This window comes from Argopecten irradians, chromosome 2 (genome assembly GCF_041381155.1).
Source record: "Argopecten irradians isolate NY chromosome 2, Ai_NY, whole genome shotgun sequence".
Lineage (NCBI taxonomy): Eukaryota > Metazoa > Mollusca > Bivalvia > Pectinida > Pectinidae > Argopecten > Argopecten irradians.
Genome location: NC_091135.1, coordinates 55,217,662 through 55,234,247, shown reverse-complemented (window position 1 = coordinate 55,234,247; position 16,586 = coordinate 55,217,662). Strand labels below are relative to the sequence as shown.

The 16,586-nt window shown below is 35.7% G+C and overlaps 1 protein-coding gene across 1 annotated transcript; it reads left to right on the top strand.

Moving 5' to 3' along the window:
- Positions 1-5,013: 5,013 nt before the first annotated feature.
- Positions 5,014-16,586, top strand: LOC138315992 (arrestin domain-containing protein 17-like). The gene is made up of 8 exons (XM_069257448.1): positions 5,014-5,124; positions 12,620-12,880; positions 13,468-13,593; positions 14,028-14,251; positions 14,365-14,547; positions 15,398-15,607; positions 15,904-16,093; positions 16,233-16,586. Exons 2-8 carry the CDS (start codon positions 12,766-12,768, stop codon positions 16,424-16,426), a joined length of 1,242 nt encoding a protein of 413 aa, XP_069113549.1. The 5' UTR covers positions 5,014-5,124; positions 12,620-12,765; the 3' UTR covers positions 16,427-16,586.

Here is a 16,586-nt window from a genome sequence, read left to right as displayed (position 1 = left end):
ATGGCATAATCAGTGCCATCGACGCAAATGTTTGCTTTTGTTTTAGGGGAAAAATTGACACACTGCTATTGACTTTTTAGAAAATGAAACGAAATGAATAACATGTACATGTATATACCATAAGGTCTGTCTGGTATTTGTAACTAATGGTAACGGGTTAAAGAATTTATAACGGGACAATTTAAACCCAAAAGACATCAAACAAAACAATTTTTCATTTCTTTTTGCATTAGATTTGTTGAATATCGTACAATGCAATTGGTGTTGTTACGCTGAAATAAGTAATATGGTTTCCACTTTTTACTAAGGTGCGAGTGTGTTGTTTGTAGGTACTTTTATGTTACTGTTTGCACTATATATATGTTTGCACCACTGATGAACCAAATACTTCGTAGTTCAAGGTAATGAAAACTGAATTGTATTTTCCGTGATCGCTGTCATCAGTAGTGTTTGGACGTTTCTGCTTGTTAATGGTCGATCAAGGGTGGAAACTGAATGGAATCTCAGATTCCGATAGCAATGTATGGTTGTATGTACTGTAAAGGTCTTAACGTACATACATATTCATTAAAAAAAACATTTGTCTATCGATCTTCTCATTATTTATTCATGTATGTATTATAAACATAACGATGTGTCAAATACTCGATATTGTTGTACTGGGAGAATGATAAGTGACATTACTTATTTATTGGTATCATTAACTTGATACGGTTGACTGTCAACGTTAAAATGGTTATCAAAACGATCAAGTTTGTGTTAAAGTAACAAAAAAGATATATTGGAGGTAGAATTCGTGTTTCGTATTCATTAGAAAATATACATACATTTTCCATACCATACAATGGTATGACATATTAGTGCTTGTTATTCATATTGGTTATATAAATATAAAATATAATATGCTTCGTTATTCTATCTTATATACACGATTAAAACCTGACAAAACATAGCCAATATTTGTGTAGCGAGGTCATAACCAGGTGTACCTCAAAAGAAACCGTCCCACACTAGAAGACAGGCAAAATATCGGCGACAAACTTAAAGAGAGAAAACCCAAAAGTAGATCTATCGACCAAATAACAGTTCAGTGTCGAAATCAAATTTTATGGCTTGCCCTTTGACTCATGATTTGTTGTAACGCAGAGATCAAGCACAAAACCACAATACAATTGACATATTTAGCGATGATAAGCGATTTTTATAATACTAAAATTAGATGAAAATTTCTTCTTTTACCAATTCTACTTAGATATCTAATTATTCGGGTGGAATTTTCATCCAGATATTAACTTAATATGAAGCATACGTGCAGCATTGCGTTTTACTTTATTGATTTTATTTGACATTTTGACTGGCGGGTTGGTGATGTATGTTAGCTACAGGACAGTCCTATATACAGATACAGATCAATAATCGCCACTTATTTCAGATCTAACTATTGACAGCGTATAACGACTTCGGAGTTTTAACAATATTGGCATCGATTGCAGCGCCAGTTTCCGTGCATGTATCTGTTTCCGGTTTCCGGAAGAAATTCAAAGGCGTCATTGGTGTGCTTGGAAGCCAGCGGCTTCTGAACACTAAAACATCATGGCGATGACAAAATATAACGACGTGATTACGAAACTATAAATCATGCAAGCTGGACGAATAAATGGCAAGAAAGAGAACAAAAATTATGACAAATTTGAAAACACTAATTATATAGTATTGACTTCTTTTGAGGGCCCTATGGTCTCATAGTGTTGTCGAGGGAATGACATAATCATAGTTTAACGATGGCAAACTGTTTTAAAATCACCGGGCCTAGTACAAGAACAATAAATCGGTCGGGCGTCGCCTGTTACATTGACGAGACAACCAATAATATTCCATCATAGTTGAGCAACAATGACAAACACTTGCTCAATGTAACATGTACCTTCAACACATGCTGATGAAGTTCATCAGTTTTCTTTAATGAATATTTATCAATAATCGCAGACATGAAGAGTTTTTATATGCTTTTCTTGTTTGTTTGGTTTTTTTTTTTAAATTTCTATTCTTGTTTTTTTTTATTATCATTCAATAACACCCACGGCTTCACCACCTCATCTATCAGCTCCATAACATACTACTGGATGTATCATGCGATCAATGAGAAGTCCTCTTAACTTCTATTGAAATGTAAGTATAGTGACATTTGAAGCATTTCTAGCTTACTGGGTAATGGTATATAACACATCCATGTGTTCATTTTTTTATGACGTTTCATCTTCCTACGCCACTGATAAGTCATGCGAATAGGAACGTGGAGTGATTTGTTTACATTTTTCCCTGTCAAAATACGGAGCATGCGGTGGTTTTACGTACTTAAAACTGTGTGTAAAGATACATAATTGATGTTAGATGCTTGTAGATTAATTTGTAACGAAATTTTAGGTGTAATTCAGTGGAGATTTGATGAAATTGTGAATATACAGGGGACGGAGGTATGGGTGAGGAGGCCGAAATCCGGCGACGGCGGCCTGGGTGAGCACGTCCATGAATTTCATAATACAAGATACAAGATACAAGAAACTTTATTTAGTGTCGAATATATAAAACATGGTAACATAAGCTCGGTCGAGCTTGTATTTCGACAAAACAAAGTATATTGTATATATAACAGAAATTAAAACTAAAGCATCACAGTTGTCAGTAATTATAAGTACAGGCACTACATAAGCTATCACAGAATTTTTCACAAATTTATATTAAAAGGGGTGACAACACAAGCAACAGAGCAAACCAAAATAAAAATAAAATAAAGACATAAAGACATGTGTTACACCACAGGATGCAGGGAGACATTAAGAACAAAGTTTACACTTACAGTCCGGGCCGTCCCACTTACGGAGCAGCCTCCGAAACTCTGCATAGTTTTCAACCTTACGCAGGTCATTTGGGAGGCTGTTCCATATGCGGGACGCCTCGTACCTGAATGATTTCTTACCATACCTGGTGGTGTTAACTCTGGGTAGGTTTGCTTTGTTTTCAGATCTGAAATTATAAGTGTTTTCTTGTTTTTTAATAAGGTTACGTATGTAGTCAGGAGCAATATTGTTAAAAATTTTAAAAACCTCACAGGCCATCATTTTCATCCTGTGGACATGTAAAAAAGACAAATTTGATCCGGCTAGCAGTTCTTTAAGGTTAGAGGTGTGGTCATTATGAATGAATCGCAAGCCCCTCTCTTGCACTCGTTCGATTTTTCTAGTTGCAGAAATACTGCAGAAATGCCAAATAAGGGGACAATAGTCAAAGTTTGATAAAACAAAACATTTGTAAATTAAAATTTTGGTTGCTTTAGGTAAAAAATGTCCGATCCTTTTCAGAACTGCTAGTTGCTTAGATGCTTTCCTGCATATATCTGAAATATGTTTATCAAATTTTAAAAGATGGTCGATTTCGATACCTAAAAGTTTAACACTATCTTCACAAACAATTTCAGTGTTAGAGATATTAAAATGTTTCACAGTGTTCTTACCCAGAGAGATAGCCTGAAATTTCTCTGGATTTGCCTTCATTCCATTTATGTCAAACCACTTAATTAAAACACTGGCTTCATCTTCTAAAACTTTCTTAAGATTGTTTATATTTTGACTAAAATAACCTAGGGTATTGTCGTCGGCATAGTTATATAATGTGGCTTCTTTGATGAAATAAAATATATCATTGATAAAAATGTTAAAAATCAAAGGCCCCAGTATCGAGCCCTGGGGGACGCCTTTAATGAGGGACACCCACTCGCTGGTGATGCCCCCCAAACCAACCCTCTGCTTCCTGTTCCCCAGGTAGCTACCCATCAGACGAACAGCATCACCTGATGCCCCATAAGTTTGTAGCTTCCTGAGGAACAGGTCATGCGGAAGACAGTCGAAGGCCTTGGAGAGATCCATCAAAATAGCCCCAACCTGGTTGCGGCAATCCAAGGCCTGTCTCCAGTCCTCCAGCATGCGCAGCAGAGTGGTCTGGCACCCAAAGCCCGATCTGTAAGCAGCTAAAAAAGGATGGAAGATATCTTTAAAAAAGGATGACAGCTGATCATGCAGAATTCTTTCGAAGATTTTAGAGATGCTAGGAAGTATGCTCACTGGTCTATAATTACTTTTGTCTAAAGGGTCGTTTTTTTTTTAATACTGGTGTTACTTGAGCATATTTTAATTGATCCGGAAAGGTACAGTGGGATATAGAAAAATTTAGGAGATCCGAAAGAATTGGGCTAATAGAATCATTACACGACTTCAGAATTCTGCATGATATGCCGTCAACCCCTGTGGCTTTCTTCTTTTTCAGTTTCGTAATAACCTTTGACACATAATGAGGAAACGAGTGTTATTTTGCCGCTATATTATCTGTTAGCCTTATATATTTTAAACTAGTGTCATGTAATCTCATTAAACTGTTATCACTGTTTCTCTGTCCGACTTCAAGATGTTGCCTCCATTTTTTTTCTGTGGACGCACGTGTTTGTCATTTGTTTTGACTCTCTTTCAGTTCTCTGGGCTCTGAAATCAAGAAATCATTAATCCGAACCGTGTTTCGATGATCTTCTAAAACTCAAATTACTTACAATGTACCTCTGGATTCCCAGTGATGTTGGTATAAAAGGAAATATTTACAGTCAGTGGTGAATTGATAGTAGAAAACCCAGTTGATTTCCATCAAAGGCTACTCAACTTTATTTCTCGATAGATTGAGTACAAAATGTATGTCACGTGCAAACAAAGTTGGAGCCACGCGGATGGATACATGTATATGATGGTCCACATCAGAAACTGTTTGTAATTTCTGTACCGATCGTACAGTCGAGGAACGTGTATGCCTATCAAAATAAGTTTGAACACATTTATGTACATGTAAAATGTAGAAAAGTTACATTGTTCATGTTACTACCGTCTCTTTGGTGACTATGATCAATATACATGTTCACTTGGCATTTTTGTCAGCACGTGAGGGGAGATAACTCTTATAGAAAAATTTATGTTTAGTACATGTACTTCCGGTTCCTGCAAAACAAGAACTGTGATTTTGACAGATGTGAATGTTGATATTGTGCTGGCGGTGTTGAAGTTTGAGTATATCACTTGTAACTTACGGGTATGTCTTATCATTTAAACGACTAAATATTAGTCGTTCATTTTGATTAAATAAGGTTTGTTGTTTTATTGCGCGATGATCTGTTTTAATTGTTACAGTGTGCAGTGCAGTAGGCATAACGTTACTGCAGTGGATTTTTTGTTTGTGATGCTGCACATAAATCGTTCATCAGTTGATTATAAGTATCTAACTTTTCGGCTGGAATTATACTATGAGTATTATGAGAAGATACAAAGTAAGTTGAATGTAGTTTGTAACAGTTGAATTACATTTGTAGGTTTTGACTAGCTGCAATGTTGTAGCTCAAAAGACTTTTAGACAGAAAATTGTGTCGTCTTTAGAGCTACAATTGGTGCCTATTACTGCTAATGGAGCAAAGTAAAACCATTATTAAAACTGATATTACTTGTTTTATATCGCTGAATACCTATTGGCAATAAACTGAACCGTATAAAATATCTAATTCTCAGCGAGACATTATTTTTTTAACATATATCATCAGATGGTGGGCTATTCAAATCGCTTTTTGTCCGTGGTCCGTCCGTCCTTCCGTCCGTCCGTCCGTTAACAATTCTTGTTATCGCTATTTCTCAGAAAGCACTGAAGGGATCTTTCTCAAATTTCATATGTAGGTTCCCCTAGGGCCCTAGTTGTGCATATTGCATTTTGGGACCAATCGGTTAACAAGATGGCCGCCAGGCAGCCATCTTGGATTTTGATACTTAAAGTTTGTTATCGCTATTTCTCAGAAAGTACTGAAGAGATCTTTCTCAAATTTCATATGTAGGTTTCCCTAGGGCCCTAGTTGTGCATATTGTATTTTGGGACCAATCGGTTAACAAGATGGCCGCCAGGCAGCCATCTTGGATTTTGATACTTAAAGTTTGTTATCGCTATTTCTCAGAAAGTACTGAAGGGATCTTTCTCAAATTTCATATGTAGGTTCCCCTAGGGCCCTAGTTGTGCATATTGCATTTTGGGACCAATCGGTTAACAAGATGGCCGCCAGGCAGCCATCTTGGATTTTAATACTTAAAGTTTGTTATCGCTATTTCTCAGAAAGTACTAAAGGGATCTTTCTCAAATTTCATATGTAGGTTCCCCTAGGGCCCTAGTTGTGCATATTGCATTTTGGGACCAATCGGTTAACAAGATGGCCGCCAGGCAGCCATCTTGGATTTTAATACTTAAAGTTTGTTATCGCTATTTCTCAGAAAGTACTGAAGGGATCTTTCTCAAATTTCATATGTAGGTTCCCCTAGGGCCCTAGTTGTGCATAATGCGTTTTTGGATCGATCGGTCAACAAAATGGCCACCAGGCAGCCATCTTGGATTTTGATAGTTAAAGATTAATATCGCTATTTCTCACAAAGTACTGAAGGGATCTTTCTCATATTTCATATGTAGGTTTCCCTAGGGCTCTTGTTGTGCATAATGCGTTTTTGGATCGATCGGTCAACAAAATGGCCGCCAGGCTGCCATCTTGGAATTTGATAGTTAAAGTTTGTTATCGCTATTTCTCACAAAGTACTGAAGGGATCTTTCTCATATTTCATATGTAGGTTTCCCTAGGGCTCTTGTTGTGCATAATGCGTTTTTGGATCGATCGGTCAACAAAATGGCCGCCAGGCTGCCATCTTGGAATTTGATAGTTAAAGTTTGTTATCACTATTTCTCAGAAAGTATTGAATGAATCTGTCTCAAATTTCATATATAGGTTCCTCTATGGCCCTAGTTGTGCATATTTCGATTTGGGACCGATCGATTTACAAGATGGCCGCCAAGGAGCCATCTTGGATTTTGATAGTTGAAGTTTGTTACTGCTATTTCTCAGAAAGTACTGAAGCGATCTGTCTCAAATTTTATATGTAGTATGTTTGCAAAAGTTTGAAAAGCAGAGAAAAGATCCCTCTTTCCATTGTCAGACATAGATCATTCTTTGGTGGGCGCCAAGATCCCTCTGGGATCTCTTGTTTAACATATACATCTGAAGGTCTTTCTGAAGAGAATTTAAAAGGCAAGTAAAAAAATTATGAATTTGACGTCTTGTGAGCGGTACGGTAGATATTAAGAATGGTAGTTATGTTTGTTTTGGACAAAAATATTACGTAAATGCTTGTATATATACACAAAAAATAATTGAAAACCTACAAAAAAGTATAGAAAATTGTGCCCAAGTGATTTTCGGAGGCACTGCTCCACCAGGACACATAGGGACCCATTCGTTCCCGGCAGAAGGTATAGTAGGCCGGGTATGTATATTCGTTCTAGGTTTTGACTTACAATTTTGGCATACAATTACTGTGTCTTATGAAGTAATAAGATATAAAGTAGCTGTCGGTCACTGATTAATGTGGATGTCCTTGTTCCTACTAGGCCTATTTGAAGTGAAGTTGACATTTGAAGCATAAATAAAAGTATTGAAACTGCTTATTTGAATTAATCTCTAACTAATCAATGGTTTACAAGTATTTTGACACTTTTTCAAATTTAATACCCGTGTCTATAATGGATCATTAAATTAAGCTACAAGATAATTAGTTTTTCCTTGGTAAGCTTTTATTTTTCATAACCTGTTCCAAGACAATTGTAATGAATATCATAAACAACATCCTACATATTCCATGGGTTACTTTTACTGACGTTATATTCACCCATGGACTTGGGCTAAAACTAAGGGCAATTCAGGAGAAAAAACTCATTACAGTCTTGGTGACCTATTGCCAAAGTCATTTGTCCGTCGTCTTGCTTCGTCCTTCGTCCGTTTTGCATCGTCCGTTGTGCAAGGCCCGTTAACATTTCCTTGTGAACGTGATAACTTGAGTAAATATAAACCGAGCTTGATGAAACTTTGTATGTAGACTAACATTGGTTAGATCTCGGACGAGTTTGAAAATCATTAAATGATTCAATGGTAATTTACGGAGTTATTACCCTTTGCACTAATAATTACTATTGGACCTTGTGAACGTGATAACTTTAGTAAATATAAACCAAGCTTAATGAAACTTTGTATGTAGACTAACATTGGATAGATCTCGGACGAGTTTGAAAATCAGAATGATTTAATGGTAATTAACAGAGTTATTGCCCTTTGCAATTATAATTACTATTGGATCTTGTGAACTAGATAACTTTAGGAAATATAAAATCGTTTAACCGAGCTTAATGAAACTTTGTTTGTAGACTAACATTGGAATGATCTCGGACGAGTTCGTAAAATAGTATGATTCAATGGTAATTTACAGAGTTATAGCCCTTTGCACTAATTATTACTATTGGACCTTGTGAACGCGATAATTTTAGTTAATATAAACTGAGCATAAAGGTGATAAAAACAGAAGGGACATGGAAAATGAGATAATACACTAGAAACATTTGTATGTCCTATTTAAACATATATCAGTTTGATATTTTTGCTGTAAATAGTAAAATTAATGAAAGCAATCTTCACATCTTTTTGACGACAAATTGTATCTATGACTTACCTCCCTTGAGTTCCAATTATTTGTGACGTCATCTGAGACAATCAACTACCTGAAGCCGGTGTGCCGATCGCGCAACTGTCAACATGCATGTGGATTTTAAGCCAACGGTCTTAGTCCTTACGGAATGACACACAGAGAAAAATATATATGTTATATTTCGACTTATTGGGTAGCGTGATGTATCCCCTACATAATGACACATTATTGACGTCATAACCTATAAAATGACGTCACTACATGCAAATGATGATGTCATTAATGTCGAGTACATATATCATGTGCAGTATCATGTGAGGGGTTAAACATTAGTACTTTCCTATTCAGTCCACCCTGAAGTAATACAACTGTGCATGTATGTAATCTATAGTTTACACATAAAATTAACTGGGGAGTTTTGATATACATACTGGTAATTTTGTGTGCAAAATAAGATTGTAGTGAAAAAAGACAATTATTGCGGCCCACCTCTTTAGACCTACGTTTTTATGAAAGAAATCATCCGTTACAAACATACGGAGACATGAAAAATCCACGCAGATTTAAAGAAAAAGCAATAATTTATCTATTGTGTCTTTTTGCCCCTCATTTTTGTCGACTGAAATGTTCTAAAAATGCACATTTAAAAAAAAAGGGTCCTCCTGCACAGTTTCTATATTTCCTTTTTCGCCAATTTGGGTACTCATTAATTTCCTGTTATATTCTACATAGTACACATGCGTATATGAAGAATACAAATTTTACCGATTTTTTTTTATCTAGACCCCTAAATCTTCTCATAATGTTTAATAAGCTATCTAGTGTGTCCTTATTGATATAAACTAGCTAATTCTCAAAGCCCTATGGACTGTTTGTATACTTAAAAATTTACTTATGTGGACAGGTTTGTTATTTCCAAAACTGCGCACCGTTAAATAATATAATGAAGTGGTCTTGTAAATAATTTGTGTTTTATAAGAAATATATGTTTTTTCATGGCCCTGTGTTAGTTGAACTATTACATGCGTATCTGGTAATTGTATCTTGTATCTGTGTTTTTCTCGTCTTTTTTTATCTGTCGTGCGTGTATTGTTACTATTGTACAAGCTATTCTATTTTCGTACACAGAAAGACCCGAAATTTTGTCGAATAAACCCGTAAAACTCATTAGAGAACTTTAAAAAATAAATAAGCCTAACCCTTTCTGTGCGGTGTTCTAAAGGATTAAGTTCCAAATAGGAAATAGAGGTGTGTAGTACCGTTTGTCGCGGTATGATAAGGTTTCAGAAAGGGTATGAAAGGTGGCGAGGTCTACTTTTATAAATATGCAAATATATATATGTACATGTTGCATGTTTCTTGTAAACTTATATTTTTTCTTGTTGATATAAACTTTAAAGTCTATGTTTAGAGTTTTAATTTACAGACAAAAGTCAAGCGCAACCCCCTCGAACCTGAGTTGACACACACGTACACGATGTCAAATGGCTTTTGACTAGAATAATGATTAGAATGAGTAAACGATTGTTTTTATTATATCAGGGTATGTTATAGATTGTGTATTATGTACACGGATACATTTCCACTTATCAATATAGCAACTACACGAAGCGCGACTGTTTTAAATATTTATAATCGCCAATACCGCAACACTGCCCAATTGAATTTCCCAGCTCTTATCACAGCTGTTTGTCTCAGATGATGTCACAAATCTTCGGCCACCTAGTAATATCAGGGGCGATAAGCGATGCGATCGTTCTAGACAAGGGTTGTTGTGGACTTCGTTTCAAGCACATTTTATTGAAATTACGTCAAATACAACCTGTATTTTTTGTTGGAAATCATAAAGTGCATCACAATAAACAAATATCAGCACAAAAAGTAGCATATATAAAATCTGTTTTTATCACCTTTAATGAAACTTTGTATGTAGAGTAACATAAGATAGATCTTGGACAAGTTCGAAAATCGTCCTGATTTGATTGTAACTTATGGAGTTATTGTCCTTTGCAATAATAATTATTAAGCCTTGTGAACACGATAACTTGAGTAAATATGAACCGAGCTTAATGAAATTATGTATGTAGACTAAATATTAGACATATCCCGAGCAAGTTCAAAAATTAGCTTGCTCCGACGATGATTTACAGAGTTATTGCCCTTAGCACAAATAATTATTATTGGACCTTGTGAATACGATAACTTGAATAAATATGGACTCAGCTTCATGAAACTATATATTTAGACTAAAATTGGAAAGATCCCAGACAAGTTCAAAACTCGACCTGATTAGATCGTAACTTACTGAGTTATTGCCCTTAACAATTATAATTATTGAATATTATTAAGCCTTGTGAACACGATAACTTGAGTAAATATGAACCGAGCTTAATGAAATTATGTATGTAGACTAAATATTAGACATATCCCGAGCAAGTTCAAAAATTAGCTTGCTCCGACGATGATTTACAGAGTTATTGCCCTTAGCACAAATAATTATTATTGGACCTTGTGAATACGATAACTTGAATAAATATGGACTCAGCTTCATGAAACTATATATTTAGACTAAAATTGGAAAGATCCCAGACAAGTTCAAAACTCGACCTGATTAGATCGTAACTTACTGAGTTATTGCCCTTAACAATTATAATTATTGAATCTTGTGAACATGATAATTTGAGTATATTTGCACCGAGCTTGATGAAACTTTCCATGTAGACTAACATTTGAAATATCTCAAACAAGTTTGAAAATAAGCTTGATTCCACTCTAACTTATTTACGGAGTTATTGCCCTTTGCAACAATAATTATTTGTATGTAGACCTATTAGATGTATGTTCCTATTTCATGAACAAAAGACATCAGTAAATTACATAACTAATTTGTATCAAATATCAGGTGATCGTTAAGGCCCATGGGCCTCTTGTTAAAAATGATTGAATAAAAGTAAACTGTGGTTGACCGTGTTTCTTTGCTTCAATCTCTGAAGGCCTGCGATTGGTTTTTTAACCCACCATCATTAGATGGTGGGCTATTCAAATCGTATTTTGTCAGTGGTCCGTCGTCCATCCTTCTGTCCGTCCGTTAGCAATTTTTGTTATCGCTATTTCTCAGAAAGTGCTGAAGGGATTTGTCTCAAAATTTATATGTAGGTGCCAGGCAGCCATCATGGATTTTGATAGTTAAAGTTTGTTATCGCTATTTCTCAGAAAGTACTGAATGGATCTTTCTTAAATTTCATATGTAGGTTCCCATTGGGCCCTAGTTGTGCATATTGCATTTTGGGACCAATCGGCCAACAAGATGGCCACCAGGCAGCCATCTTGGATTTTGATAGTTAAATTTTGTTATTGCTATTTCTCTTAAAGTACTGAAGCGATCTGTCTCAAATTTCATATGTAGGTTCCCCTAGGTACCTAGTTGTACATATTGCCTTTTGTCGACCAATCGGTCGACAAGATCGCCGCCAGGCAGCCATCTTGGATTTTGATAGTCAAATTTGATATCACTATTTCTCAGAAAGTACTGAAGGGATCTGTCTCAAATTTCACATGTAGGTTCCCCTAGGGCCCTAGTTGTGCATATTGTGATTTGGGACTGAGTGATCAACACGATGGCTGCCAAGGAGCCATTTTGGATTTTGATAGTTGAAGTTTGTTTAGTTGCTATTTCTCAGAAAGCACTGAAGCGATCTGTCTCAAAATTTTATGTAGTATGTTCGAAAAAGTTTGAAAAGTAGAGAAAAGATCCATCATTCCATTGTTAGACATAGATCATTCTTTGGTGGGCGTCAAGATCCCTCTTGGATCTCTTGTTCTCAAGAACTGCCTACTGTGAGTTAGTCCAGGGTTTGCATATAACAACAGTGAAATTAACCCCTGGAATATCAATGATATAGAAACATATGTGTTTATGATGTTTCTGTTAATATAAAGATTGATAGAACAACAACTGCAAATTATTCATTCATATGTTGTAATCAATATGTAGTTGTAGTTGATTTATATTTGTTGTTTTTCTATTTCAGGATGGAAGCCATATATTAGGTATTTTGATCAAAATGTGATCCAATGGTCTCATCTGGGGATCTGTCTTCAATGCTGTAATTTGACCAAAGGTTGCACCTGAATTGTTTAATGTTTATACTTAGTTGATACCTATAAACCTGAAATCATGAAGATTACACAGTTTGAGATAAAGTTTGAGAACCATCAGGCAGTTTTTGAGGCTGGCAGTGAAATCATTGGAAATATCATCCTAAATCTGGAACGACCCATGAAAATGAGAAGTAAGGATAAATTTAGAATAAGTACATTCTGGCATCTGTGACAACAAAAATTTCCAAAATATTACTCAGTACGCCAGTTTGATTAATACATGTACATGTAATTGAAAATTGAAACTTACATACACAGAAGGATTAATTTTGTTTATGTAACTTACGTAGTTCTAATTCACTTTAGTTTTGTAAAAAATATCCCATTAAAAAACTGTAGTAATGTTTGCAAAAACATAAATAGATAAATACAGTAATAAATTAAAAAAACATAGATAAATACAGTAAAAAATCAAACAAAATGAATAAAAACAGTTTAAGTTCTTTAATTTATTTGCCTAGATCATGCTGTGAGGTCAATTTATTCTATTTAGATATTCATATTCTAAGACAAAGAATGAAGTACATGTAATAACACTAGGATCCCACTGCCAAGCTTTGAAATCAGTGGTAATTATATAAGGAGCTTATTTACACAGGTCAAATTTTCCACTGCCATGGTATTGAATAGTAACACACCACAAATGCAGTACTAATCTCTTGTTTATAGTAATTTGAAGAGTGAAATCTAAAGTATGGTATTTTACTTGTTCTTGCAGGGATAACAATTTACTTTGAAGGAAAAGGCAAGGCTTTTTGGGATGTTCGTTCAGGAAAACATACAACTAAGTATAGGGGCCACGAAACCTATCTCAACCACACCATCCTGGTGTTTGGTGGAGCAGGTACCTAATTTGAAATAAATGCTATATTAAGATAAAATTACTGCTCTGGCCTGTTGTCCAAATCATGATACATGTAGAATTATATGCTCTATATTATATATTGCCATATTTCCACAAGGTGTGGGTTATGATGGACAAACTGTCTTGAAGATCCATTGCCAATTATTATACATTACAGCCTAAATACATGGCTAACTTGATGATAATTACATCACATAACTAAATACCTAGTACTGGCATTTTCATTGGCTTGTGTATTTGTCCATTATTTGGTGATTCATGCCCAGTCCTGCATTCCTTACATTTGTTATACCCACTTTATCAATGGTGTCACTGCATGTATTATATCTTTGTGTGTACTGGTATTGTATCACTCTATTTGGAGTTCAGTGTTCTGTTGCAGAACTCTTAAGGTGTTACTCTCTCTGTTACAGGTCAGAATTCAGATTCTGCAGTAGAACATCCAGCTGGTCAGCATGTTTATCCTTTCTCACTCCATCTACCGTCAACCATCCCCTCCTCATTTGAAGGTCGACGGGGCTATGTTCGCTATACATGTAAGGCAAACATTGACAGACCTTGGAAATTTGATGAAAGTACAAAGAGGGCATTTACTGTCATACGTCATCTAGACCTTAACCTGGTACCAAATGTTTTGGTAAGTAACATTTGATTGTTATAAAAGCTTGATTCATTAAGTTGAATCCATTCTTCATTTTCAATATGAATTTGGGCCAGAAGAAACTAAATTTGCTGTTTTTGTCATTACAGATGCCGTCAAGATTAGTTGAGCAGGAGACAATCCAGGGATGCTGTTGTGAAGAGGGAAAGGTCAAGGTCATGTTGGGAATCAACAAAACAGGCTTTGTTCCAGGAGAACACCTTGTGTATGACATTGAAGTGGAGAACAATAGTGAAAACACAATAACTTCGCTTAGTCTTGAACTCAAACAGGTTAGAAAACTTGTTTTTGAAGCTTTCCTTGAACTCACTAGGTATAGGTTTGTTACATTTTTTACAAACCAGCCCTTGTTGACTCATACTGATTTATAAACCAAAAATTGAATGTCAATTCACTTATGAAAATGTTTCTTTCTTACAATCAGAATTTATAGTGATAAGAAGCTAGAAATGCATTGACTTGAACTGCTAGACGAAGTGAATTTTAAGGAGTTAAGTTAAGGATCTTGGTGCCCTCTATTGAGTGATTGATGTTGGTCAAAATCAAAGATGACCATGTGTTCATCAATCAGTCAATGCAGTGTACAAAACTAGAAACAAAGAAATTTGAGAGAGATTCCTGCAGTATTTTCTGAGAATTAGTGCTTACAAACTTCAATTTTCAAAATCCAAGATGGCTTCCTGTCAGCCATTTTGTTATCTGACTTGTTCAAGAATGCAGTATACACAACTACATATGGAGTTTGAAAGAGATCCTTTCAGTAGTTTCTAAGACATAGCGATAACAAACTTTGTCAAAATTCAAGACGGCTGCCTGTTGGCCATCTTGTTTTCATTACAGTCCCAAAATGTGGTATGCACAACTAGGTACCAAGGAGATTTGAGGAGAGTGCTTTTTGAAAAACGGATAACAAAAATTGTCTATGGAGGGACAGACAGACAGAAGGATGGCAGGCGATATGAATAGCCAAGATGGTGGGCTAAGAAAAAACTGTCCCAATGATAGTACATATTATATGACAAAATATAATTAGAAACATTTTTGGAGTTTTAATTGTTTATAGAAAAGACGATGGATGCATAATGAATGCAAAATTAAGAGTTTGTCTTATGAATACTGTAGGAAGCAACCTATACTGGATATTCAGACAGTCTGTTTTCCTCGGGGAATCCACATTACCATCAGAAGGTGGATACATTTAATCTGGTCAGCGGGAACCTGTCAATCCCTCAGGGGACAACCAAAGCCTTCCACCAAGCATCCGTGATCCCCTCACTACCACCATCAAAGTTGGAGGGCTGTAGAATCGTGGATATCACTTATACTGTCGTGGTGAGTGAAACGATTCCTTAAAACTACTGTCGAAATATTTTACATTCATAAATTGTTGTTAGAAATAATATTTTACTGCAATTTTGTGCTTGTTTCTGTTTAAACCCATCCTCCTTAAAAGAAGCCCATTAATAATACATGTATCTTGCATGCTAATTACATTGAAATATAATGTTAGATGGACAGGATTTAAGGAATCGTAGTGATCTTTTAAGTCTCTAATCACCTAAACGTGACACAGATAACTTTTCAATATAATTATTTACCTAATCACTTTACTTTGTTTCGTTGTCCAGCTGAAGGTTCCCTGTGGCTGGTCCACAATAAAGATCATGCAAGCTATAATAATAGGGACCATACCTGCTCGGCCACCCGTGTTTACACCACCGACTGCTCCCACTCCTCCAGCAGGGCCTGGCATGGAGTTCTCTTCCATAGGACTAGATCCAAATATGCAACCACCAGCATATTCAGCTCCAGAGGAACGTATGTATTTCTATGTTTTAAGAATTTCGTTAGAATTCAGCTGTTGAACTCATACATTATTTATTAAAGTCTCTGAATTTTATATTCTTTTTATAAAATGTTTGCATTTCATCCTTCCTTCGTACTATTTCTGTTGTAGCCCCTCCTTCGTATGCAGAGTGTGTGTTTGGTCGTGTGACTATTCAGGATGAGAATGACGATGAACATACAGGAGGAGAGAACTCATGGGCACCTGCATACCCATACTATGATTGGAGTCGCCATAGCAACCAAACCTATGGTGGTGAACAAGCCACAGTGCCACAAATGGCACCCCCGGCATACGACGACTAATGGCTTATACATTTCATATCAACATTAAATGTATAATACACGCTGCAAGCAAGTTTGGAAAGTCTTAAAATTCTCGCTTTTGGATTTGAAATTTCCACCATGTGTATTGCTTTGAATATCTTGCATCATGGCAAACTGGCGGTGATACGTTGGAAAAATA